The sequence below is a fragment of the Zingiber officinale genome, chromosome 8A (assembly GCF_018446385.1).
Source record: "Zingiber officinale cultivar Zhangliang chromosome 8A, Zo_v1.1, whole genome shotgun sequence".
NCBI classification, from domain to species: domain Eukaryota; kingdom Viridiplantae; phylum Streptophyta; class Magnoliopsida; order Zingiberales; family Zingiberaceae; genus Zingiber; species Zingiber officinale.
The window spans coordinates 7,519,189-7,544,594 of NC_056000.1; the positions used below are offsets into that span (position 1 = coordinate 7,519,189).

Consider the following 25,406-nt stretch of genomic DNA (forward strand, 5'->3'; position numbering starts at 1 on the left):
ATACCTATATAGCATATTTTAAAGGTAATTTTTTTAAAAAATATTAATAATTTTTTTTATGTCTGATTTCAGAGTTTTTTTAAAAAAAATATTTAGCTAATTTTTGTTATTTTTTTTATAAATTTAATAGCTTTATGAAAAAATTAACGAAACATTGGCTAGTAGTCTAGTACACTTAATTGTCCGTACTCATCTCTATAACCGTTGTTTAGTAAGTCCGTCAACCCCGACATAAAAGTCCGTTAGATCGGGATCACATCACCGCAAGGTGAATCGGTAAGCTTACGTCCGCCAATAAAAGAACGCACGAGGAGCATGTGGGCACTGGGCAGCGGGCAGAATTTCCGGAACCGCCGTTAGCTGCCGGCGTCAACGTCGAAGCTGCGATAGAGTTGGGGTAACAGGGGGTACTTACTGCTCTCTGCGGCGAGGAGGCGGAGGAGGGCGACTGGGCGAGGCAAATCGACTCGGTGCGAGCTCCAGATCTCTCGAATCGGTGTCTGGGAAGTCATCTGTAAGTAATCTTTGGTGATTGCCTTAGTTTGGATGATTCAGTTCTTAATCTGTTTCGGTTTGTCAGTGTAATGGAATGCGTGGGCGATGAGGTGAGGTCGAAGTGGGTTCGAAGTGTTATAGTCGGATCTAAGGGCGATGGTTGAGATCTGGTGTTTTTGCTCATGATTTATGATGTTTTTCGTCTCCATGTCAAGCTTTCCCTTCCTATGAGTTGGATGGGAAGGGTTTAGTATAAAAGTTGAGGCCCTCCTAAAATGATTGTCACTTGATGAAGTTGGTGGGCATTGTTTTCTGCTTTTAGTGGTAGGAAGGTTTACTGGGTTAGGGTAAAAGTGAGAGAAATTTACCATTTGTTGATGTTGGTGGACCTTGGTTTCTGCTGTCAAGCTGTTTTATTCTGATACATTCTCTTCCACATTGTCCAAGTGGAGTAAAGTTATGTTCTGGCTTTGTTCCACTTTCCTGTTGACTTGTAATGTATGATTCTTGTTGGGGGATTCTTTTAGTACAATACCTATTGTTATAGGGCAATACTGATTGGTATGTAGGGTAATGTTTTGTGCCTTTCTTTTAAAAAATGATTAGCTTTGAATGAGAATATAGATAATCATGATGGAGTCGATTTTGCATGTAGTTCTATCTGATAAAGGGATCAAGCGAATCAACATAGAGTAATTTGAGAAATATATTGTTTAAGACAATTAAATATGCTAAAACATGAAAAAAAATTGAGAAAATGAGAAATATGAAATTCAGAGGCAATTTTTTGTGTCAGCACCCTAGAGTCTAGACCTAAGACACGAGTGGTTCAGTTCTTCCGTGACCAATATCCAAAAACCTTATTTGCAGTCCCTAACACTCTCGAGCATTGAAATATAGAAAGCAATGGCAGAAAACAGCACTATGTAGCCAAGCACATCCAATCCAAGTATGCACTAAAGGCTCAAGGATAAATGCAACTAATCAGTTATGCATCTAGTCTTTTGACCTGGCAAAACAAATCTGGCAAGTTGTCCTAGCCTTGGTGATCCATGGTTCACAATAACGACTAAAATCAGTAGTGGAACTTCAGTTCCTAGTAAATGTTATTATCGACGAATTAAAACTAATTTCAAATTACCAATGTGTGTTCATTTTAAAATAAATAAATAAATTTAGAATTAAATGAATAACAAATTTCTAAAGTTGGCAAAACTCTGGAAAAAAAATTCAAATAATACTCACAGGACATCTTATTTGCTTTTCTGGTTTAATTGTTATGGTTCTATGATTTAGAAAATGAAAATTTCTTTCAAGAAACCATGACTTGATTGGATGTCTCTTGACACATTGTTGAATTGTCATGTCTCAGATGCTTTATTTATCTTCCCTTGCATGGACTCGTTGAAAAACTGTGACAATTAGCAAATTAACAGAGAGATGAAAGTAAATGGAATTATTAAGGTGTCCTATTTATATAAAACTGACTGTAGCTTTTTTGTTGGATGGTCCAGAATGTGTTTCTGAATAGGGTGTGGCTGTTGTCATGCACTGATACCTTGCAGGTTCTTTATTATGCTGGTGGGGAGTAGATTTCTCTGTACGTGTGAGCAAGCTAGTGCATCACATAAAGGGAAATTTCTAGCAAGGATCGAAATGATCTTGAACCTCCATACCAATTGTTCTCTACCTTAGTTTTAATTGTACTAAATATGTCACTTCGGACATCTTAATTTATCTCCTCAGTTATCTTCCTAGTTTGTTAATTAGTTGCTTCTTGCATAATGCCAATTCTGTAACCTTTCCTTTTAATGAAAACTAGTTTTGATATTCTGTAGTATTGACAATGCAGATGATTAGTTTTAATTTCCACTCTTTCTACTTTACCTTTAAATTCCAGCTTGTGAGTTGTGATGAAGATCTTGACTAAAATTGCAATCTTATTTTGATAGCACTGCTAGTTCGTATTAACAAAAAAAAATAATCATGTTTTAGTGTACACTAGAAACTCTTGGGACTCGGTTGTTTTGCAGAATCAGTGAAGCAAAAACTTCTCTATTTGTTGTTTTCCTTTTCAACTACTATTTATGAAGGGCTTGCTTTTATGTTTTCCTGAATTTTAGTATGAAATTGATGCTATATGAAAAGGCAACATTAGAAGTGATGTTCCAGTTATTATCATTGAGCTGAATGAAAAACTGCTAATTTACAGATTGTTTTTCCTTTAACAAGTGCCTAACTGGATTCAACTTGATTGAAGTGATATTATCTGTTTTTAAGATATCAATAATGAGGAAAATGAAATCACTGTACTTGTCTACCTTTGATCTGGCCAATCTGTTCCTGTCATTTTCATCTTTTCAATTTCTTATTGATTTTATTATTAGACACGAGAAGAAAAATGTGTCACTTGATTAACACAGATATCTCTCCAGTGGATGTTTTTTTTGCCATTTGATACATGTAATCTTATTTATACATTTGTCTCATTACCAATTCATTTTATGCCATAACATTATAACTGCTTTCATATTATGTTAAATACTTGACATATGTTTGGCTATTGTCAATGTTTTTGTTTTTGATACTTTATTGGTTTCCCTTTCTGCGCTGATGTCAAAATAATTTTGCTTCTAGTTTGTTTGTTATTGTATCTTTATTCCTTTCAGCAGTCAATGGGCAAGGAAGTTACAGGAACCTCAACCAATCAAGAAAGAGATTTTGTCACCACTCATGTGCCCAACGGAAAAAGTGATCAGATTAGTCATAAACCTCCCATAGTTGCTGTGTCAGGCCATGCCACTGATAATCGAGATGGTGCAAACTCTACTCGTAATGGAAATTTAAGTTTTGATCAGGACACTCCAGAAAGGAAATATGATGAACAGAACTCATTCAATCAAAAGACAGCAGAATCAGATTCTGCTAATGCAGCTGTTCAACCAAACCACAATGTTCCTCAGACAGTTCCTAGTGCAAATGAAAAGCCTACTTCATGTGAAAACCATGTTTTTGTTGCTGGAGTGGCTGCTAATGGAGATAAACATCCTAATGTGAATGCACTGTCACCAAACATCCAAAAGAAGGATCAGGTCTGTTACAAATTGCTCTTTATGTCTGATCCTTCTTTGACTGCTACTATATCCTTCCCAATCATGGCATTCCAAAAGTTCAGCTTGGACAATCATCCACTGAAAACTATGTTAGTCCAATATGTTGGTGCAGGAAACACCAGATGATCGGACCTAAGTTTTGATAATGATAAAAGGTTCAAAGTTAAAGTTTATTGTTATTGTAATAAGTTTGATTAAGTATGCAGAAAAGTCCTAAGTAATCTTAGGTAAGGTGAAAGTCTTAGTTGAGACTATGCAAAGAAGTCTTAGTAGACATTAAGCAGGTGGAAAGTCCTAGTTGCCTAGGCAAGGAAGTCTTGGTCTATGGCACTAAGCGAAGTCTTGGCAGGTCGAGGACATCGAACAAAAATCCTACGGTCAAGGACACAGATCCTGTTTGAAGCCTGCGAGGTGGTGCGCAGGCCCGGTGAACGATGATTTTTGATGAAGACAAACTCCTGAAGATCCGAAAGAGCTCCTCAACAATCCTACGCACAGTGAAACGAGCCAACAAAGCGTTAGTGACCTAAGACCGGGGTGGGGATCCCTGGTTAGGCCCTTCGACGCTCAAGTCAATTCCTCTCTTGAAGGTGGAAGAAGAAGAAGAAGAAGAAATACAGTAACTCAAGTACTTGGAAACAAAGTTTTGGATGTTAGAACTTGCTTACCTTGCCAACGGAGAGAATCCCCCTTTTTATACTACCTCATATAACTTCCGTAGTCATGAGATGGTCCCCGGTTTGTTAGAGTTTGTTAGAAGATGAAGTCATTCTCTAGACTTCGTGTAATAATCCTTTAAGGAATCTTTTTTTACCCCTGTACTTTTTTTTGTCGTTTGTGATTTGTATTCATGATAAAGTATGCATAAGAACACGCCACTACAACTGAAGAAGATTCTAGAAGATATTTCCTGTCAAATTCGCCAGACTGTCATACTTATGTACTTCTGTTAAACATGTCTCGAGCGGTCGTTCAAGCCGCTCGTATATATCTTCTATTGAGAATACTCTCTGTTAAGCATGTTTCAACCAAGAATATACTATAAGCTTTATAAGGCTAAATACTTTTACACTCGGTCGGGCTTTGTCCGACCGAGCGCATGTAAGCACATTGGTGCTCGTTCGACCTTCACTCGGCCGGTAATATACTAAAAGTTGTATAAGGCTAAATATCTCTTTGCTCTGTCGGGGTTTGTCCGGTCGAGCTCGTGTAAGCACATTGGTGCTCGCTCGGCCTCACTCGGTCGGTAATATACTAAAAGCTTCTATAAGGCTAAATACCTTTACGCTCGGCCGAACTTTGTCAGGCCGAGTGCGTGTAAGCACATTAGTGCTTGCTCGGCCTTCACTCAGCCGGTAATATACTAAAAGCTTCTATAAGGCTAAATACCTTTACGTTCGGCCGAGCTTTGTCAGACCGAGCGCGTGTAATCATTTTAGTGCTCGCTCGGCCTTCACTCTGTCGGTAATATACTAAAAACTTTATGAAGATAAATACCTTTACAATCGGTTGGGCTTTGTCTGGCCGAGCGCATGTAAGTACATTAATGCTCGCTCGGTCTTCACTCGGCCGGTAATATACTAAAAGTTGTATAAGGTCAACTACCTTTATGCTCGGCCGGACTTTGTCCGATCGAGCGCGTGTAAGCACATTGGTTATCGCTCGGTCTCCACTCGCCCGGTAATATGCTAAAAGCTTCTATAAGGCTAAATACCTTTACGCTCGACCGGACTTTGTCAAGCCGAGCACATGTAAGCACATTGGTGTTCGTTTGACCTTCACTCGGTCGGTAATATACTAAAGTTTCTATAAGGCTAAATACCTTTACACTTGGTCGAACTTTGTCAAGCCGAGCACATGTAAGCACATTGGTGTTCGTTTGACCTTCACTCGACCGGTAATATGCTAAAAGCTTCTATAAGGCTAAATACCTTTACACTCGGTCGGACTTTGTTTAACCGAGCGCCTACAAAAAGCCTTTTATTTGGTCGTTCATTATCTTATTAATCATACTGATCCTGTCCGAACCAGGGTCAATGGACGCTAGGGATGTGGCGCTCCCTACTGGATCCTCGAGTGCTCCGGCGAACCTGCAACAAAACCGAGCCGGGGGGGGGTGGCTGAGAAAATGTAGACTTGTGTACCTCCGGTTGAAGAAATGGAGGTCTTATATAGACCTCTCGAAGGAGCCTGGGCACACCAATCGAAGCGATCACCTGCTTTCGACCATGCCTAGGTGTGGGCCTGTCAGAAGGTCATCCATAAGACCATACTGCTACTGTATCAACCTTTCCGTGACGTGATGGTGGGGCCTTTAATAGTGTCATCTTGCGTACAGTCTAATCATCATGCCTTTGCTGACATATCATATCCCGAGCCGAGCGAATAGGCCGCTCGGCTAACCACTGTTCCCTCGCCACAATTCCGGCCGAGCAGACACCTCCGCTCGGCCATTCTGTCCTCGGCCGAGCGGGCACCTCCGCTCGGCCACTCGGCTCCGATTCTTCTGCTTTGGCGTCGGAAACTCAAACCTTTGGCTGGGTAATCTCTGGCTCCGCTCGGACGGGACCCCATCCTTCTTACTGCCGGATCACTTGCCTCCCCTTCAAGTCTAGTCGAAGGAGGCAGTGAGTCCGACTGACTGGACTGTGTGTCCGAGCGGGCGGTCGTCGCCTTATCGCTGCTGCTGATATCCCTTGAGCCGTTCGGCCCTCATGCCAAATTTATCCGCTCGGCTCTTCGCTTTGTATGCCTTGGCGCCCAACGTGGATGTTTGCTTGTCTAAATCCTCTTGAAAATCGCGCAAGTCTTTTTCATTAAGCCGAAGTATGCGCGGTATGGGCGCATTAATTGCGCTTGGTGACAGAGCGCCACGTGGCTTGTCTCTAGTGGCGGTGACGCTCCGTACGATGGGACGCCCTTTGTTTTGAAATGAACGGCTAGATGATGAGCTCGTCAGCGCGGATAACGGCTCTCGATCTTTAACGACGGAGCTCGTCGGTCTTCCGCTCGGGGATTTATAGACGCCGGCTCGTCTCTCGATTTTTAACGTCGGAGCTCGACGGCGCGGATATTTATAGCCGGTCGGCGCGGCTCTCGATCTTTAACGACGGAGCTCGTCGGTCTTCCGCTCGGGGATTTATAGACGCCGGCTCGTCTCTCGATTTTTAACGTCGGAGCTCGAAGGCGCGGATATTTATAGCCGGTCGGCGTGGCTCTCGATCTTTAACGTCGGAGCTCGACGGCGCGGATATTTATAGCCGGTCGGCGCGGCTCTCGATCTTTAACGACGGAGCTCGTCGGTCTTCCGCTCGGGGATTTATAGACGCCGGCTCGTCTCTCGATTTTTAACGACGGAGCTCGTCGGCGCGGATATTTATAGCCGGTCGGCGCGGCTCTCGATCTTTAACGACGGAGCTCGTCGGTCTTCCGCTCGGGGATTTATAGATGCCGGCTCGTCTCTCGATCTTTAACGACGGAGCTCGTCGGTCTTCCGCTCGGGGATTTATAGACGCCGGCTCGTCTCTCGATCTTTAACGTCGGAGCTCGTCGGCGCGGATATTTATAGCCGGTCGGCGCGGCTCTCGATCTTTAACGACGGAGCTCGTCGGCGCGGATATTTATAGCCGGTCGGCGCGGCTCTCGATCTTTAACGACGGAGCTCGTCGGCGCGGATATTTATAGCCGGTCGGCGCGGCTCTCGATCTTTAACGACGGAGCTCGTCGGCGCGGTTATTTATAGCCGGTCGGCGCGACTCTCGATTTTTAACGACGGAGCTCGTCGGGCTTTTAAGCCTAATTTGGACAACGTTTACCTGGCCGAACGGCAAAAGGTCTTCGGAATTGAGCCTTTGGCTCGTACAATATACCTCCGGCTGAGCAGCTCGGGGCCTTCGTCCTTGAGCATTTTGCTCGAATAATTTACCTCCGGCCGAACGGCTCGGGGCCATCGATCCTCGAGCCTTTGGCTCGGCTAATATACCTCCGTCCGAACGGTACAGGGCCTTCGACACTCGAGCGTTTGGCTCGGATAATTTACCTCCGTCCGAACGGTCCGGGGCCTTCGATACTCGAGCGTTTGGCTCGGATAATTTACCTCCGGCCGAACGGTCCGGGGCCTTCGATCCTCGAGCCTTTGGCTCGGCTAATATACCTCCGTCCGAATAGTACGGGGCCTTCGACACTCGAGCATTTGGCTCGGATAATTTACCTCCGGCCGAACGGTACGGGGCCTTCGATCCTCGAGCCTTTGGCTCGGCTAATATACCTCCGTCCGAACGGTACGGGGCCTTCGATCCTCGAGCCTTTGGCTCGGCTAATATACCTCCGTCCGAACGGTACGGGGCCTTCGATCCTCGAGCCTTTGGCTCGGCTAATATACCTCCGTCCGAACGGCACGGGCTTCCCATCGAGCTCTTGGCTCGGTTTATACTCTCCCGGCCGAGCGGCACGGGGTCTTCCCATCGAGCTCTTGGCTCGGTTTATACACTCCCGGCCGAGCGGCACGGGGTCTTCCCATCGAGCTCGGGGCTCTATAATAAATCTTACAACGGAAAGAGGATAACTGAAGAACTGACCTGCCGACCAGCGAGGGTTCTGACCCAATTTCTCGACTCCCGAATACTCGTGGAGTGATGAAGAATATATATACTTGTCGAAACGCATCATGGCTCCCTCGTCGGACCGATATCGGGGCAGGAGTTACTCCCACTTGAGTGCTGGTCGGACCCTTATTTTGCCCCCATTTCTAATGCTTCTCCGGTCGTTCCTCCTGGGCCGCTCAGATATCCGCTCAGCTTGAGCCTTCTGTTTCTGTTGCTCCACGAGCTTAGCTGCTCTTGCCTCAATTAGAGCGTCGAGTTTCTCCTGGGAGAGCGTCACGGTGAGGTCGTCCAGCTTCGTCCATCTTTTCCGCTCGGATACAGGCGCGTTCCCACAGACGGCGCCAATTTGATCCTGTCCGAACCAGGGTCAATGGACGCTGGGGATGTGGCGCTCCCTGCTGGATCCTCGAGTGCTCCGGCGAACCTGCAACAAAACCGAGCCAGGGGGGGCGGTGTCCCGGCGATGGCCCTCCGACGCTCAAGTCAGGCGAGGGAATAAGAAAGCGGCTGAGAAAATGTAGACTTGTGTACCTCCGGTTGAAGAAATGGAGGCCTTATATAGACCTCTCGAAGGAGCCTGGGCACACCAATCGAAGCGATCACCTGCTTTCGACCATGCCTAGGTGTGGGCCTGTCAGAAGGGCATCCATAAGACCATACTGCTACTGTATCAACCTTTCCGTGACGTGAAGGTGGGGCCTTTAATAGTGCCATCTTGCGTACAGTCTAATCATCATGCCTTTGCTGACATATCATATCCCGAGCCGAGCGAATAGGCCGCTCGGCTAACCACTGTTCCCTTGCCACGATTCCGGCCGAGTGGACACCTCCGCTCGGCCATTCTGTCCTCGGCCGAGTGGACACATCCGCTCGGCCACTCGGCTCCGGTTCTTCTGCTTTGGCGTCGGAAACCCAAACCTTTGGCTGGGTAATCTCTGGCTCCGCTCGGACAGGACCCCATCTGTGGGTCCCCCATTCTTACCGCCGGATCACATACATTCACCCAGCTATACACCACTCCTATCTTTCTCGACCATGACCTCTACTTCATTTGTCAGGCCGATCCATCATAACCCATATCACTAGCCTCCCCTTCAAGTCTAGTCGAAGGAGGTATAACCGACTGACTAGACATGAGTTTTAATTTTGTTTGTTTGCTCTACTCGTATAATTCATTATTTTATGTTTTATTTTTTCTTCTCTTTTAACCATATTTTGAGAGTCGCGCGGTTTTTCAAAATTGTTTCGTTGGTAATTGGTCCTTCAACGGAAAGAGAATGTTAGAGGCGCTCGAAGATATGACATCTCAGCATATGATTTGGTCTGTTCTGTCTATCATAAATGTCTCTTTATGGGTGAGTGTCACGTAACATTTTTTCTTATTTCTTGAAGTAACCTTTAACATGCTTCTTTATCAATATCCTATCACATTCTTATTAGCAAATCAACGCTTTTCCTATCACAAGCTGTTTCAATTTAACAGCGATCCTTATGCCACCCTAAAATCCTAAATTTTTTGAAGTAGGAACGGCTAGGTTAGGGTTTTAGGGCAGCATAAGGATTGCTGTTAAATTGAAACGGCTCGTGATAGGAGAAGCGTTGATTTGCTAATAAGAATGTGATAGGACATTGATAAAGAAGCATGTTAAAGCCTCTAACATTCTCTTTCCGTTGAAGGACCAATTACCAACGAAACAATTTTGAAAAACCGCGCGATTCTCAAAATATGGTTAAAAGAGAATAAAAAAGAAAACATAAAATAATAAGTTATATGAGTTGAGCAAACATACACCTTCGACTAGACTTGAAGGGAGGCTAGTGATATTGGTAATGATGGATCGGTCTGGCAAATGAAGTAGAGGTTATGGTCGAGAAAGATAGGAGAAGTGTATAGCTGGGTGAATGTATGATTAATAGGATAATGAACGACCAAATAAAAGGCTTTTTGTAGGCGCTTGGTTAAGCAAAGCCCGATCGAGCGTAAAGGTATTTAGCCTTATAGAAGCTTTTAGTATATTACCAGCCGAGTGAAGGTCGGGCGAGCACCAATGTGCTTACATGTGCTCAGTTTGACAAAGTCCGACCGAGCGTAAAGGTATTTAGCCTTATTAAAACTTTTAGTATATTACTGGCCAAGTGAAGGCCGAGCGAGCACCAATGTGCTTACACAGGCTCGATCGGACAAAGCCCTGTCGAGCATAAAGGTGTTTGGCCTTATATAACTTTTAGTATATTACCGATCGAATGAAGGTCAAGCGAGCACCAATGTGCTTACACGCGCTCGACCTATCAAAGCCCGGCCGAGCATAAAGGTATTCAACCTTATAGAATCTTTTAGTATATTACCGGCCGAGCGAGCACCAATGTGCATACACGAGCTCGACCAGGCAAAGCCCGGCCGAGCATAGAGGTATTTAGCCTTATACAATTTTTAGTATATTACCGGCCAAGTGAAGGTCGAACAAGCACCAATGTGCTTACATACGCACGGCCGGACAAAGCCTGACCGAGCGTAAAGGTATTTAGCCTTATAAAGCTTATAGTATATTCTTGGTCGAAACATGCTTAACAGAGGGTATTCTCAATATATATACGATCGGCTTGAATGACCGATTGAGACATGTTTAACAGAATGTATTATATATATATATACACACACGAGCGGCTTGAACGACCGGTCGAGACATGTTTAACAGAAGTACATAAGTATGATAGCCTGGCGAATTTGGCGGGAAATATCTTCTAGAAGGTTCTTCAGTTGTAGTGACGTGTTTTTATGCATACTTTATCATGAATACAAGTCACAAACGACAAAAAAAAGTACAGGGGTAAAACAAGATTCCTTAAAGGATTATTACACGAAGTCTAGAGAATGACTTCATCTTTTAATAAACTGGGACCACCTCATGACTACGGAGGTTATATGAGGTAGTATAAAAAGGAGGATTCTCTCCGTTAGCAAGGTAAGCAAGTTCTAGCATCCAAAACTTTGTTTCCAAGTACTTGAGGTACTGTATTTCTTCTTCTCCTTCCACTTTCAAGAGAGGAACTGACTTGAGCATCGGAGGGCTTAGCTAGGGATCCCCACCTCGGGCCTAGGTCACTAATGCTTTATTGGCTCTTCTCACTGTGCGTAGGATCGTTGAGGAGCTCTGCCGGATCTTCAGGAATTCGTCTTCATCAGAAATCACTGTTCACCGAGGCGAGCGCACCACCTCGCAGGCTTTAGACAAGATCAGATACTAAGTGAAAATCCTGGGGTTACGGACACTAGGCGGAAGGCTAGATAAGTCTGGGTTCGGACGTCCAACGAAAAGTCCTAAAGTCTCGGATACTGAGCAAAAGTTCAAACGGTCTGGAGGATCGGTTTGGTATACTCTCCTGAGAGAAGTAGGTAATGACGCGTTTCCCGTAGAGGGAACAATATGTGTCAGTTTGACCTAGGGTTTCTAGAAAATCCGAAAGTCAGAACCGGACAGTCTTTATTTCTATATTATGTATGTTCTTTTTTAACTTTGTGATGCAGAATAATGAAGCTGAAAGCTGGTTGGAAAAGGGCGGCCTAGGTGCCCGGGAAGAAACCGAGCAAGCAACTAACAGGCACTAAGGTGGCACACCCAGATTGGCCTGCCTACATCGTAGTCTAGGCGCCCGGACAAGTCCAGGCGCCCAGAGTTGGATAAAGTTTTCGGAGTAGCGCACAAAAGAGAAAGTCGTTGGAATTAATGTCTTTGAGGTGCTTGTCGAACCCTTCTTTTATAGCTCTATTTGGGCACCTCGACTGGTCCCCGGGTGCCTGGACTATGTCGATGTGGCTGCACTTTGGCAAAAGTTTATCTCTAAAAATTTATCCGATTTTGAGCCCCTGGACTGCGACGAAGGCTGGCGAATCTGCGTGTGCCACCTCAACACTTGTTAGTCACCCGCTTGGTTCCTTCTCGGGCGCTCGAACCGTGTCCGAGTGCCTAGACCACCTTGGTCCACCTTTTTTCAACCAGCTTTCAACTTTATTATTCTGTATCACAGAGTTAGAAAAAAATAGACATGATATGGATATAAAATATTTGACAGTCTGGACTAATTTTGACTTTCGGACTTCTTAGAAATCCTAGGTTGAATCGACGTCTACTGTTTTCTCTACGAAGAATACATCTTCACTTACTCTCAGGAGAGTGTACCTGATGCCAAATCGGTCCTCCAGACTATTTGGACTTTTGCTCAGCATCCGACACTTCAAGACTTTTCGCTGAACATTCGAACCTCGGCTTGCCTCCTGATGTTCGCGACCCCCAAGACTTTCACCTAGTGTCTTTGATCCTAGGATTTTTGCCCGACGTTTTCGACCTGCAAAGACTTCGCGCAGTGCCATGGAACAGGACTTCCTTGCCTAGCCGCAACTAGGACTTTCCATTTGCCTAGTGTCCACTAGGACTTCTTTGCCTAGTCTCAATTAGGACTTTTACCTTGTCTAAAATCACTTAGGACTTTCGTACATAGTTAGTCAAACTTGTTAGAACAACAACAAACCTTAACTTTAAAATCTTTGTCATTATCAAAACTTAGGTTCTATCATCTGGGGCTTCCAGCACCAGCAATTTTCCCTTTTTGATTATGACAATACAATTCAAAGTTAAGTAAAGTATAATAAATTGAGAATAACTGAAAACATAAACAAGTGAGATTTTTCAGTTTCTTTATCAAAGTTTACAATTTCTAAGTACACTTTTCAAGGTTTTCCTAAATATTTTAAACTTAAGTTCCTCATGAAAAATAACTCTTTAACTCAAAAACTTTTTTTAAAACTTTAGCTTTGAAAATACTTAGTTTTTGCAAAACTTAGCTTTTGAAATTTTGAAAAAGTATTTGATTTTGAAAAAGCTTAATTTGAAACTTAACTTTCTCTTTCTCCCCCTTTACATATATCAAAAATAATTTAAAAAATATATAAGAAACTCTCCCACAATTAATGCCTTAGTTTTTTTTAAAAAATCTTTTAAGTACTTATTTTTGAGCAAATATTTTGAATACAAAAGGACTTAAGTCATTGTTTTGTTTTTAAAAAGTTTGAAAAATTAGGTAACGCGTGAGTAAAACCCTAGAGTCCAGGCATGTGTAAAACAAAATGATTAATTTTGAAAATAATATTTAAATATATTTCATCTATTAGCCTTAATAAAATATCTAACCTTTAGGTTGAATCTATATGATAATTTTTTCTAGGGGGATAACCTAGTTTAAGGTCATATCTCAATTTTGAAAATATTGATTTTAGAAAGATAGGGTTTAAAGTTTAAAACATATTAATTTTAAAATAGAAATTTTGAAAATGAATTTAGAAATTAAAGACTTAAAGATAAGGAAGTTATAAACCAACTTATGTTACCTTGCACATTCCTAATTGCCTTCTAGTGTACTAAACTCAAGTAAGTTGTAATTGTTTTCATACTTTCTGTATCAACAATTTTGAGTAGATTGAATTTTCTGATTTTCTATCTCACACATTCTATGTTATCAAACATGTTAAGCTTATGAGTTTTGTATGAGATGGAGTTAAATTAATCTTAACTTTTAAGTTGATTTTAAGTTTGAATTTTGAAAAATATTAAGTTTGAATTTTTAGAAAATAATTTTGTTTGAATTTTGAAAAATATTAAGTTTTAAAAAATTTTAAGTTTGAATTATATTAAAGTTGATTTGAATTTGATTTAGTTTGTATTTGACCAATTTATTTGAATTTGATTCAATTGACTTGAATTTAATTTAATTGATTTAAATTTGATTGGTTTGAATTTGATCAATTTATTTGAATTTGATTCAATTGGAGTTAGGTTAAGTAAGTTGATTGATTAGTTTGTGAAAGTTAGGTTAAGTAGGTTGATTAATTAGTTGTGAAAGTTAGTTGGTCTAGATTGATTAATCCTAACATCTTATCCATTTCTAGGTTTCCAATCAAGGAATCTTAAAAGTTTTTATGAGATGCTTTTATTTTCAATTTAATTTGAAATCTAATGATTGATTTACATTTGAATTAGACTTAGATTTGACAGTTAGTAAGTTAAATATTCATTTCGATAATCTACTTCCAGGCTGTGCCGGGGCACTAGGTTTTTTGGTTATCGGAGCAGCGACCACTTCTAGACAAGGTCTTTTATGGAAATTGAATGTTTAACTTTCTTTCTGAAAAATCTTGGTCTAACTAGTTAAATGTCGATCAAGCCTAAGTCTTTATCTAATCATCCTAATCTGTGCACAAATAAGGAAAGCAGTAAATCAAGCAATCAAGAAAATAAGAAAATCTATCTAACAATAAAGATGATCTTTCTATTTGCTTCTCCTAGATCATAGTCCCAATAAGGCTTATCGAGGTAATGGATTTGATCTTTAGAGATCCAAAATTGATTAAGTCCAACTTAATTAGTCAAAAAGAGTCATTTTATACCAAAGAGTCGTTAAGCCATGAGCGTTATTCAATCCTCCTCTAGCATTTTCGATCCAACAATTTATATCTGAGCCCGAACTGCTAGAAGAATTAACCACCGACTGTGCACAAGAGTCATGGTCCAATCGAGTTATATGGGTGGAATATTGACTTCTAACGAAGAAAGTGGAGACTCCTATGTTTGGATCAAGATGACCAAACACTAGGCAGAAGTCGTATTTGCAGCTAGGCAAAGAAGTCCTAGTAGGTCGGGTGGATCAAGGATAAGGAAGTCTTAGTAGGTCGGTTGGACGGAGGGGCAGAAAAATCCCGGTGGGTCAAAGGATCAAATGGCATCAAGCGGCTAGGCTTGAGGGGCGGTCCTTTGTTTGAGGGGAAATTATTGGGTTGCAATGGTTGCAAACAAAATTTCATATTGAAAAACATATGAAAAGGATCATGGATTTATAAGGGAAAGATTTCTCTATGGTATGAGGTCTTTTGGGTAGAGCCCAAAAATAAAATCATGAGGTTTTAGATCCAAAGGGGACAATATCCCATTGTGGACTTATATTTAAGTACTTAACTTAAGCGGATAGGCTTGTGGCTTTTTCACAATTTCATAAAACACAAGAGGCAACTAACAAGTCATGAGTCCCAACTAATTGGAGTTAGCTACTTTGATTTTGTCCTACCATTAATTTGAATATCTCTCTAGTAATATTTATATATCTTAAACCAAATTTAATTTTATTAAAGTAGGTTTTCTTCTTTTCCCTCTACAACTTAACTCGTTCAATTCTAATATACTCAACTTTTCCAACTATAGATTCTCTCGTTCATTTTTGGATTTATCCATATCATAACTGGAGTACATCAAATTTTTGCTGAATTGAAGGTTGCTTTTTTGTCTAGCTTAAGGGACAAGACACGTGACAATGAGACTCCATAATCTTATCTCCTTGTTAATCACCGATTCTTTATTCTATATTTTTTGATCAATATCTTCATTCTTGCTGAATAATATAGTCTAGATTCCTAAAAAAATTATTTTATTTTCAGAGATTTACTATTCACCCATTGTATGTATGTTAATTTGTATGCATGCGATCAGTATGCTTGTCCTATTTATTATTCAAATGTGATTTTATTCTACATTTGGCCATATTTATCCTTTTTATGTCAATTTGGATATTGTAGGTTGAATTTCTTGCAATAACTTAATTTCCTTTCCAAACCATTCTTTATTTCTGTTTTCTGTTATATTTGACAAAAAAAGACTTGGAACATTTTCATAATCTATCTTGCACAACATAATGAATGTTCTGAAGGTTGAACCTTTTTAAAGTAGTGTACAAACCTGTTGTGTTTTTTTTTTTTTTTCTGATTGGAATATAAAGGAATTCAATCACATATTTGCTTATTAAGTTACCTCTGTAATGTGCTTGCAGAGGCACTTAATGCTCTCATCCAAGGAACCACTGCATCCTGATAACACCATGCAACTAGAAGAAGAGGATTCCTGTTCAATAACTTCTTCGTATCCATGTTCATGTTTATTTATCTTCTTGGCATTTTTTTGCCTTTCTTGTACAATATGGTATTGTTTCTCCTGAACTATCCATAGTACCACACAGTCTCCAAAAAATTTGAGAACACAGATTACTGTGGCAATTGCCCCTACATTCAAATGCAGTGAACGCGCAGAGAGGCGTAAGGAGGTACCTTATTTTGCTTTGCTGGAATTTGTTATAATGTCTGGTGTTAAGGAGAGTTTTGTATTAATTTTCTTCCTATTTCTAGTTCTACACGAAATTAGAAGAGAAACACCAGGCTCTGGAAGCAGAGAAGCTGGAATATGAAGCTAGGACCAGGGTATGTCTTCTTCCATTTAATTTTTGAGGAATAGTGCAAAGAAATTAAGCCTTGTTTCTAACATGTTTAAAGTTTGAAGTATCTGGGTAGGACATGAATCTTCTCTTTCTTTGAAATAATTGCTCAGAGTGTAAACTTTAGCTTATAAGACTTTGTCTTTGCAATTATGTAGCAAAATTTTTTGTCAATTTTATAGGAATCTATAATTTGTGAACTAATTGGTTTTGAATATATTTTCATCATGAGGCATATTTAAATGAGTTTGTAAAATTCATCATTGTAATGCATTGGACACTTGATTGTTATTCTTGTGGAAGCCTACCTATTGTATTATAAGATGTTTTTCACAATGCTCTTTATTCCTTAACAGTGGCTTCTATATTACAGTTTATCTTATTTGCCTATAATACAGTATACATATTGTAAAATTTGTGTAAAAAGAATATTTTAAGTTATGAGATAGCTATTTAAGGGATGAATGGAAACTAATTGGTTTTGAATATATTTTCATCACGAGGCATATTTAAATGAGTTTGTAAAATTCATCATTGTAATGCATTGGACACTTGATTGTTATTCTTGTGGAAGCCTACCTATTGTAGTATAAGATGTTTTTCATAATGCTCTTCATTCCTAAACAATGGCTTATAGATTACAGTTTATCTTATTTGCCTATAATGCAGTATACATATTCTAAAATTTGGGTAAAAAGAATATTTTAAGTTATCTTGAGATAGCTATTTAGGGGATGAATGAATTATGTGAATCTTTCTTTAAATTTCCTCAAAATATAACCACTTCTAGTTTATAAGAGTATCTCTGTAAAGGATACTTTTAACTTTTCTTAGTTATTAATCCCACACTGTTTATTAAAGATAGAGTATTTTTTTTTTTACTTGGAAGAAAAGTAATGTTATATTTCCTTCGTAATATTCCTCATGCTTCTGAGCAAACATGTTCCAGCTAGTGTCATTTATTTGGTGACCTCGACTTCTTGTATATTTTCAGGAAGAACAAGAGGCAGCACTCAAGCAACTAAGGAAGAATATGACTTTCAAAGCAAACCCAATGCCTAGCTTCTACCATGATGGGCCTCCACCGAAGATTGAATTAAAGAAGGTAATTTGGCTGTGGCTTTTACTAGATTCACTAAAGGTAGCTATTTCTTACCTTGCTCGATTTCATCCCTTCGGAATGACACTTTGTATAGAGCTTAACATCAGGATAAGAACCATGTAACAGATCCCAAATGGTTATGACATACCGATTTTTCTAGGGACAAGGTTTTCCTGGAAACGAAATCTAGTAGAGTCCACACTGATTGGGTCAGTTTAAAATGTTCTAACATCGATAGTGGGTGCTGGTACAATAGAGTTAAGTTCAGAGTCTATAACTATTTAGCAGCAAAAGATGAAACCGTTACCTCGACGGCCCTGCCAAGGTAGCCCCTTACTGTCTCGAAAGGAGATAAATCACGAGGGACTTTGCTTAGCAATAGCAATGCATGCAAGGAGAAGTTGAGGCAACTAGCGGCCAGCAGGACATTCTGCACCCGTTGGGAATTCAAGCCTAGTGGCATCAACACCTTTGCATGAACCAATAGCACCGTGGGGGCTCAGAGTCTAGAACTCTTGATACTAAGCATGCTTAATTTGGAAACATTTAAGGTATTTCTATACAGTCTCGCAATAGTTTGGGATTATACTGTTCGTCTGTTCTATAGTGGAAACCTTAACAAACATAGCCATCGTTACCATGATGTTATCGCTTATTTATAGTATATACTTCTCACATAATAAGTAGAATTAAGTTGCGTATTTGTTATTCCCTAATGAAGTGAAACATGTGAGGTTCGTTCCAGTTTCAATCACATGGGATTTCCTACAGGAAGATATTGCTGTTGTTTGTCACTTTTATGCATACAGGCGTAGGGTCTATTACTAACCTCCTTTATGCCGAGACTATTTCTCAATGTAATTCTGATTCTGTAATAATTCTTGGCGCAGATTTACCAGTATCATGTGAAATTCAGGTTTCCTTCCAAACGCCAAGTATCTTGCATATCATCTTGCTCACACATACCAAAAATTTTAGTTTTTCTATAACCATCAGGTTACACGTTGACTGTTAGGCTAATGGCTGACATTGTAAAGATTTTTCCTTTACTTATTTGGGCATCATGTTTTGATTTTTTTAGTTAATGAAACTAGTTTTGTGAATAACAAATTTCCATAAAAAGGTACCACCAACTAGAGCTAAATCACCCAAACTCGGTCGAAGGAAGAGCTGTGGTGATGCAAGTGCAACTAAGCTGACTGACGAAGATGGTTCCAGAAAAGTCTGCGGTCGGCTTCAGCGTCATAGCTTGGGTACTTCGAAGGATGCTACAAACACGTTACGAAACAGTCCCAATAACCGAAATGTAACTAAAGGCGGTGAAGGGGCTAAATCCAATAAAGAGAAGTCTAAGCCTCATGCTGAAAGGGTAGTAGTTAAGGTTCCCATCAAAGACTCAAAGCCACGTGCCGATGAAGCAGCTCCTCCAGATATAAATGGAACCATTGTGCAGGCCTGATGCGTATGAACTTTTGGGCTTTCGTAATAATTTGTTCAAAAATGTGTTAGTGGATTTGAGTTATATGCATAAATTTTGTATTTGTGCAAACTGCTTGAGTTGGCCGCTCTTAGTGACATCGAGCATGTTTCATTTTACGAGGCTGAATTTGGTTAATATTAAATGGGCAATCTGTATGTTCAACATTTATTCCTATATGCTGGATGATGTATCGTGTACGACTGTGAGCAATGTGCATATATGACATTGTCAACTCGATTTTATTATTAAAAAATATTCTTTTTCTCTCTCTTCCTTTCCCATTCTATTTAAAATGGTGGTGAGATTTTTTCTTATATCTAAATTTTCCTCACATCTCGCTCTCACTCCTTTTTGTCATCGTCTTTCATCACAGCGTGCTTCTGTTGGCACACAAAGCAAAGATGCTGTAAATTAAGCACAATTTACAATTGCATGCTTATTTTGGTACAGACTGAAAGCTCTCCAATTGCTATCGAAAATATAACCGACGTTACTCTTCTTCATTCTCAATTATAAGTCTTTCCACTCCATTGTTCATTTTTCAACTTTATATAATATTTTTTAATTATGATATATTCTATAACATACAAGCCCTAGCTTTTTTTCTTACCAATTTTTGCTTATATAAATTGCAGGAAATTTGTCAAACATCAATTACCATATTTCATAACCAACGATAAGTCGTTTCATTTTAAGCTGTAATTCCCTCTAATCTTAATATATATTAGAATAATTTATGCTACAACGTACAAGGGTGATCACTTGAACATTTAGCTATTACAAAAATAAAGCAACTACTTGGACACTTAGCTCCTACACGTAGCAGCTACTTGGACTGTTAGCTGCTACAACGTGTAGTAGCTAAATGTCCAAGTGTAGTAGCTACTTGGCAAGTTATTTCATTTTAAGTTGTAATTCTCTCTATTCCTAATACATTATTTATATGTAATTCTATATAATCTATTTAATTAATATAAAAAAAAACATATGTTGTCTTTATTGGACGTCAGCTTGGTGTTTATGACACATTGATAGAAACATTTATATAAATTAATCGTTTTAAGGCACTATACACTAGTCCTTCGAGAATAAACAAGGTGCAATAAGAATTTTTCAAACTTACAACGTACTATCTTATAATGTTAATAATCTTTTTTATATAAAATCTTTTTTTTTTGTTATATAATTTACAATAAACTTGTCAATTTAGGGAGCTTCAATTCCCCACATTTCATTTGATGATAAATCGTTTCAATTTAAGTTATAATTCCCTCTAATTCTAATATATTATTATATTAGGATTTATATTACAACGTAAAATCCTTGCAGTAGCTGCTACAACTTATAACAAGTACTTGGATAGTTAGTTGCTACACGTTGTAGCAATTAACTATCAAAGTAGTTGTTACACGTTGTAGCAGCTATTTCGACAGTTAGCTGCTATAACGTTGTATCAGCTACTTGGACGGTTAGCTGCTACAACGTTATAGCAGCTACTTAGAACGTTAGCTGCTATAACACTGTAGTAGTTACTTCGACAGCTAGTTTTTGCATGTTGTAGCAGCTACCTAGACAGCTATCTACTACACGTTATAGCAACTACTTGGACAACTAGCTGTTGCACGTTGTAGCAACTATTTGGACAGCTAGCTACTACACATTATAACAGCTACTTCGACAGTTAGCTGTTACAACGTTGTAGTAGCTACACTTGGACAGTTAGCTGCTACATGTTGTAGCAACTACTTCGACAGCTAGCTCTTACACGTTCTAGCAGCTAGTTGGACACTCCAAACAACCTTTTCTTATAATTTTTGGTTATATAATTTGCAGGAAACTTGCCAAACATCATTTCCCACAAATTATTCGAGACATTTTCGACCCCTGTCGATTGGAGAATATAAATAAGCGATGGACCCGGAGGACCACTTGCTCAAATTTGAAAATGCAGCTATCCTCTATCAATACACGGACAAAGTCAAATGTCGAGTGTTCCCCACCACCCTTTCTAGCTCGACACAGAGATGGTTCCACCGACTCTTGACCGAGTCCATTTGCTGCTTCAAGGATTTCCACAATGCATTCCTTCATTACTTCGCTTTCAACTGTCGTTACCATAAGACGACTATAAGACTGTTTTTCCTCAAACAAGGATCCAAATAGACGTTAAGGGCCTACATCAAGAAATTTAATTAGGTGGCCATGGACGTTCCCTTGGCCATCCTAGAGATTCTAGTAAGTGTCTTCTCTCATAGGCTCGCTAATGGTGATTTCTTCTGATCCCTCATTAAGAAACCTCCTAGGGGCTTCAATCACCTATTCGGACTAGCAACTAAGTTTATCAACGTAGAAAAAACTCAGTCTGCTAGGAAAAAAGAAGTGGTCATACATGTTCATGTCTCCACTCCCGAGCATTGAGTTCCTCCTCCCACTCAGTCGCGTGAAGGACCCCAATCGGGTCACCTATCACATCACTACGAAAAGGCGGAATGCAATTCAACATGTTGAGGCTGAGCAGACGCGATTGCCCAAATCCTGTCGATGGACTCCAATGTTTTGTACCTACCACCAATCGAGAACACACAACACTGAAGATTGTTATCATTATAATCAAGAAATACGCCGATCAACCAATCAGAGGTTTCACTAGCGATCCCCTTCTCCCAACCGTCAACATCATCGTCAACTGAATGAACCCCCAAGGAAAAGCCCCGAGAGGGCCGATCAGAAGCAGCAACGACCTCAAGAAAGAAACAACTGAGCACCAACTCGAACCTCAGCAGAACAGCTCGCCAGTTGTCACAAGAAGAATAAAATCGTAGCAACCCCCCTAGGGACAACGTTGGTATGATAGCGGGTGACCCGACCGATGGTGATTCCAATCGGGCCAAGAAGTCACACACCTGCCGATTAGAGATTCATGCAATCAAGAGAAGGCACGGGGGACAGAAATTAATTTTGGCCCCAAAGACTTAAAAGGGGTGGAGATACCCATTATGATACTTTAATTATTAAGACTGTGATAGCCAACTATAACATTCATCATACTTTTTTTGACACAGGCAACTCGGTCAACATCATTTTCAAGAAGGCATTCGAGCAACTTCAGATAAATAAGAGCGAGCTCCAGTCAATGATAATGCCTCTGTACAGGTTCACTGACAATGAGATGTAGTCGATCGGATAAATCTGGTTAGCTATCTCTCTTAGCGAGGAGCCCCTCATGAGGACCTGTCAGTCAAACTTTATTGTGGTGGGCGTACCTTCAACTTATAATGTAATTTTGGGCCGACCAGCACTGAACAAATTTCAAGTTATCATTTCCACATTCTGCCAGAAGATCAAATTCTCAGTAGATGACTTAGTCAACTATCTGGTGGTACGGAGTGCTACGTGGAAGTGGTTAAAGCTGAAGCTTGCATCGCTCAGAAAACTCAGCAGGTAGAGGTTAATGCTATTCAAGAAGCTCCCCCAACTTTAGTTTATGAAGAAACTTTAGTTTACGAAGAAAAGAAGGAAGTTCAAATCCATCCTAGCCGACTAGAGGTCGTCACTCAAGTAGCAGCAAATCTGAGTACGGAGAACAAAGCAGACTTGATCGCTTGCTTAAGACGCAATAATGACGTCTTCTCTTGGACACCTCAAGAGCTCACGAGTTTCTCGCCAATAGTAATGGAGCATGTGCTTTACTCGGAACGTGCTTCACTTTTGAAGTCCCTAGAGCACAAATACTCCATTCGGAACCTCTCCAATCAATCAGGATCCCCTGCCTTGTAGCTAGCAAACTCGGCCTTCGAGGCCTCTAGTTCGACCTTCAAAGCCTCCAGGTCGGATTATTTTGCATCAAGGGCCTAATGTTTCTCCTCAAGTTGAAGGTCTTTGACAGTTTGCTCAACCATTCGGCTGGTCTGTTCAGAGATAGGGGTGGCCTCTACTTCTTGGAAAGGGCCCAGGCCTCCTTGTTCTTGAGATCCAAGTTGTCTGACTCTAAGTTTTCGAGTGTTGGCCGATTAAAGGCGTGACTCGAAAGATTGAACTTGTTTCTGGAGCCTTTCGAGTTAGATGGTCTGGTCATGAATTTTATCTTTTTCCACTATGAGGGCCCACTCAGCTCCTAATAGTTACTCCGATTGGCTTTCCAGCTCCCTCTTTAGTCGAGCTATTTCAGCTAGTATCCGCTTGGCTAAGCCCTGAGAAGTGCTTGCTCCTCCTGTCGAGCCCTTATGGATCTGATGCTCATAGCTCAACATTACTAATTTTTGGCACAAAGCTAAGTGGATACCAAAACTATCAAGGCAAAGAGAAAGTTAAGGGAAGCATACGAAAAAGACATATGTATAAGTGTGAAGGAAGGTTACCCTAGTAATGTCTTGGTTGAAACAATCGACTAGTACCTTCGATGAGCTCAAGGTTGTGTGGGATTAGGAATCAACTCAAATTTGGGCCAAAGAGCCTTGTATTTTTATTATGTGTTCAGGGGCGAGTGGCTCGGAGGGGTTAGTAGAAAGTCAAGCTTGTGTGGACAGCCTAAGTGTTGTGGTGATCCTTTTGGGCTTCGGTTGTCCGCTCTGCCCCAGAGCACTTGATTTCGTCTTGGACTTGGACTTTGGAGTTGAGGAGATCTTGGACCCGAGGAGGTATCAGCTTGGTCGGAGGCGGTAGCACAATTGAAATTGGTTGTACGGGGATTGCCCTAACCGAAAAAATATAAAAGTCAGGGAGTCTGCTAGGATGATGCAGGGGTAGTCTGATCGACATCAGTTTCATGAGGAATAGAGGTGGAGCTCTCCCCCCGTTCAGACAGAGGATGCGTGGGCGGGGGTTCATTAGAGGTCTGCTGCTTGGGTGTTACCGATCACACGAGTGTGGTTGATCGACGCCTCTTGTGTTGTTGCCAGAGGATCAGGGGTTCTCTAAAATTTGTGGATACAGAGGGAACTGTTATAAGAATAAAGAGGATCAAGGAGGCAACAACTCTTTAGTATTATTGGCCGCATCACTCCCCTTGAATCGACTGACTTCCTCTTCGCTGGTCGGCTCTTCGGAGGGGCCAATCGACAATAGCCCATGACTTTCCAGTTTAGCGTCCTCTCAAGCATCCATCTCCTCATTAACTAGCTTCGTGGAGTTACTTAGTAAAGCTTTCCAAGTGATTTTAGCTGTAAAATAGAAAAGGAAATTAGTTAGATTTAACAACGAAAAGAGGTTGAATTGCTTATCGAAGCTATTGGGCAATCGGACTCGGATAGGATTCAATTCAACCAATGTACAATACGCCCTTAGTTAGCAACTTATGGATATGATATTTCAAATTGAAGAACTAAGTGGGCGTCGTGAGGTAGACCAACTTCCATCAATATACACCTAGCTCAAGAGGGTTGGGTAATTCTATTTGTCACCCGGTCAGGAAGGTTACTAGAGGGATCGATCGAAGATAGAAGTAGTGGGACTTCCATTCTTTATTGGATGAGGACATCTTATCAAAAAAGACCGCACTCACTCGGGGGCGTAGTAAAAGTAGTGGAAGATCCAAGGATGGAGCAGGACTTTGTACAGGTGAAATAGTATAATAACTCCACACAATAACCTAATGGAGTTATGTGTTAATTATTGTAAGAGGATATGAAAATAAAAAACAAACTTCGGAGAAAAAAGGGTGTAAGGGAAAACAGAGGTTGGTAAAGAATTGGTCTTTAAAGAAAGTAAGATATCCGACCAAAGGAAGATTGGGGAAGTTGTGGCCTGAAAGGATGACGATGCGATGATCGGGAGGGATATGATAGTTGAGGTACATTTTGTCCATCGCCTTGCCATTGAAGTCAGAGACGATGGAGGTGTCCCAGAGCCCATGGATAGCAACAAGGGAAGCGAAAACCACAGGAAAAAGGATGAGGATGAACAGAGGAAGGAAAGAAATGAAATTTACGAGGAGAACAAAGGGTTTGAACAAACGTCGACAATAGCAAGAAGAAAATGGAGAAGGAGAAGATGGAGAGAAGAACACGAAAACAATGAAGTGGCTTTAAAACGTGAACCTTAAAAATCCTACTGAGGGTTCTCGAAAGTGTTGAGGATCGTTGACCGACTAGAAGGAGGGTTGAATAGACAATGCTCCCAAATCTTGTGCTTCTCTACAAATTGTTAGTTGTGCAAGTAGAATAATAATAAAATAAAGTAAAGAGAAAATAAACTCTAACACAATTCATTTTACGTGGTTCGGAGATTGTTTGCTCCTACTCCACGGCTTGTCCTTGAGGTGGACGAATCCTTAATCCTTCAATGGATTAGTCCTCGACAATCTCCTA

General features: G+C 40.7%; 1 protein-coding gene across 3 annotated transcripts; it reads left to right on the forward strand.

Moving 5' to 3' along the window:
• Window positions 1–291: 291 nt before the first annotated feature.
• On the forward strand, window positions 292–19,307 carry LOC122012198 (protein WVD2-like 1). Of its 3 annotated transcripts, none has more exons than XM_042568659.1 (7): window positions 292–514; window positions 581–3,587; window positions 16,082–16,170; window positions 16,258–16,351; window positions 16,434–16,505; window positions 17,514–17,624; window positions 18,745–19,307. In XM_042568659.1, exons 2-7 carry the CDS (start codon window positions 3,171–3,173, stop codon window positions 19,078–19,080), a joined length of 1,119 nt encoding a protein of 372 aa, XP_042424593.1. In that variant the 5' UTR covers window positions 292–514; window positions 581–3,170; the 3' UTR covers window positions 19,081–19,307. The 3 variants fall into 3 exon arrangements, with proteins under 3 accessions (XP_042424593.1, XP_042424592.1, XP_042424591.1); XM_042568658.1 differs by having other exon boundaries at window positions 3,168–3,587; XM_042568657.1 differs by having other exon boundaries at window positions 293–514; window positions 3,165–3,587.
• Window positions 19,308–25,406: the final 6,099 nt, after the last annotated feature.

Bases quoted from the DNA above. Each gene is read 5' to 3' on its own strand.
- LOC122012198 (XM_042568659.1), top strand. From the start codon at position 3,171: ATGGGCAAGGAAGTTACAGGAACCTCAACCAATCAAGAAAGAGATTTT. The intron at 3,588-16,081 runs GTCTGTTACAAA...ATGTGCTTGCAG, and splicing joins ACATCCAAAAGAAGGATCAG to AGGCACTTAATGCTCTCATC. The intron at 17,625-18,744 runs GTAATTTGGCTG...TTCCATAAAAAG, and splicing joins CGAAGATTGAATTAAAGAAG to GTACCACCAACTAGAGCTAA.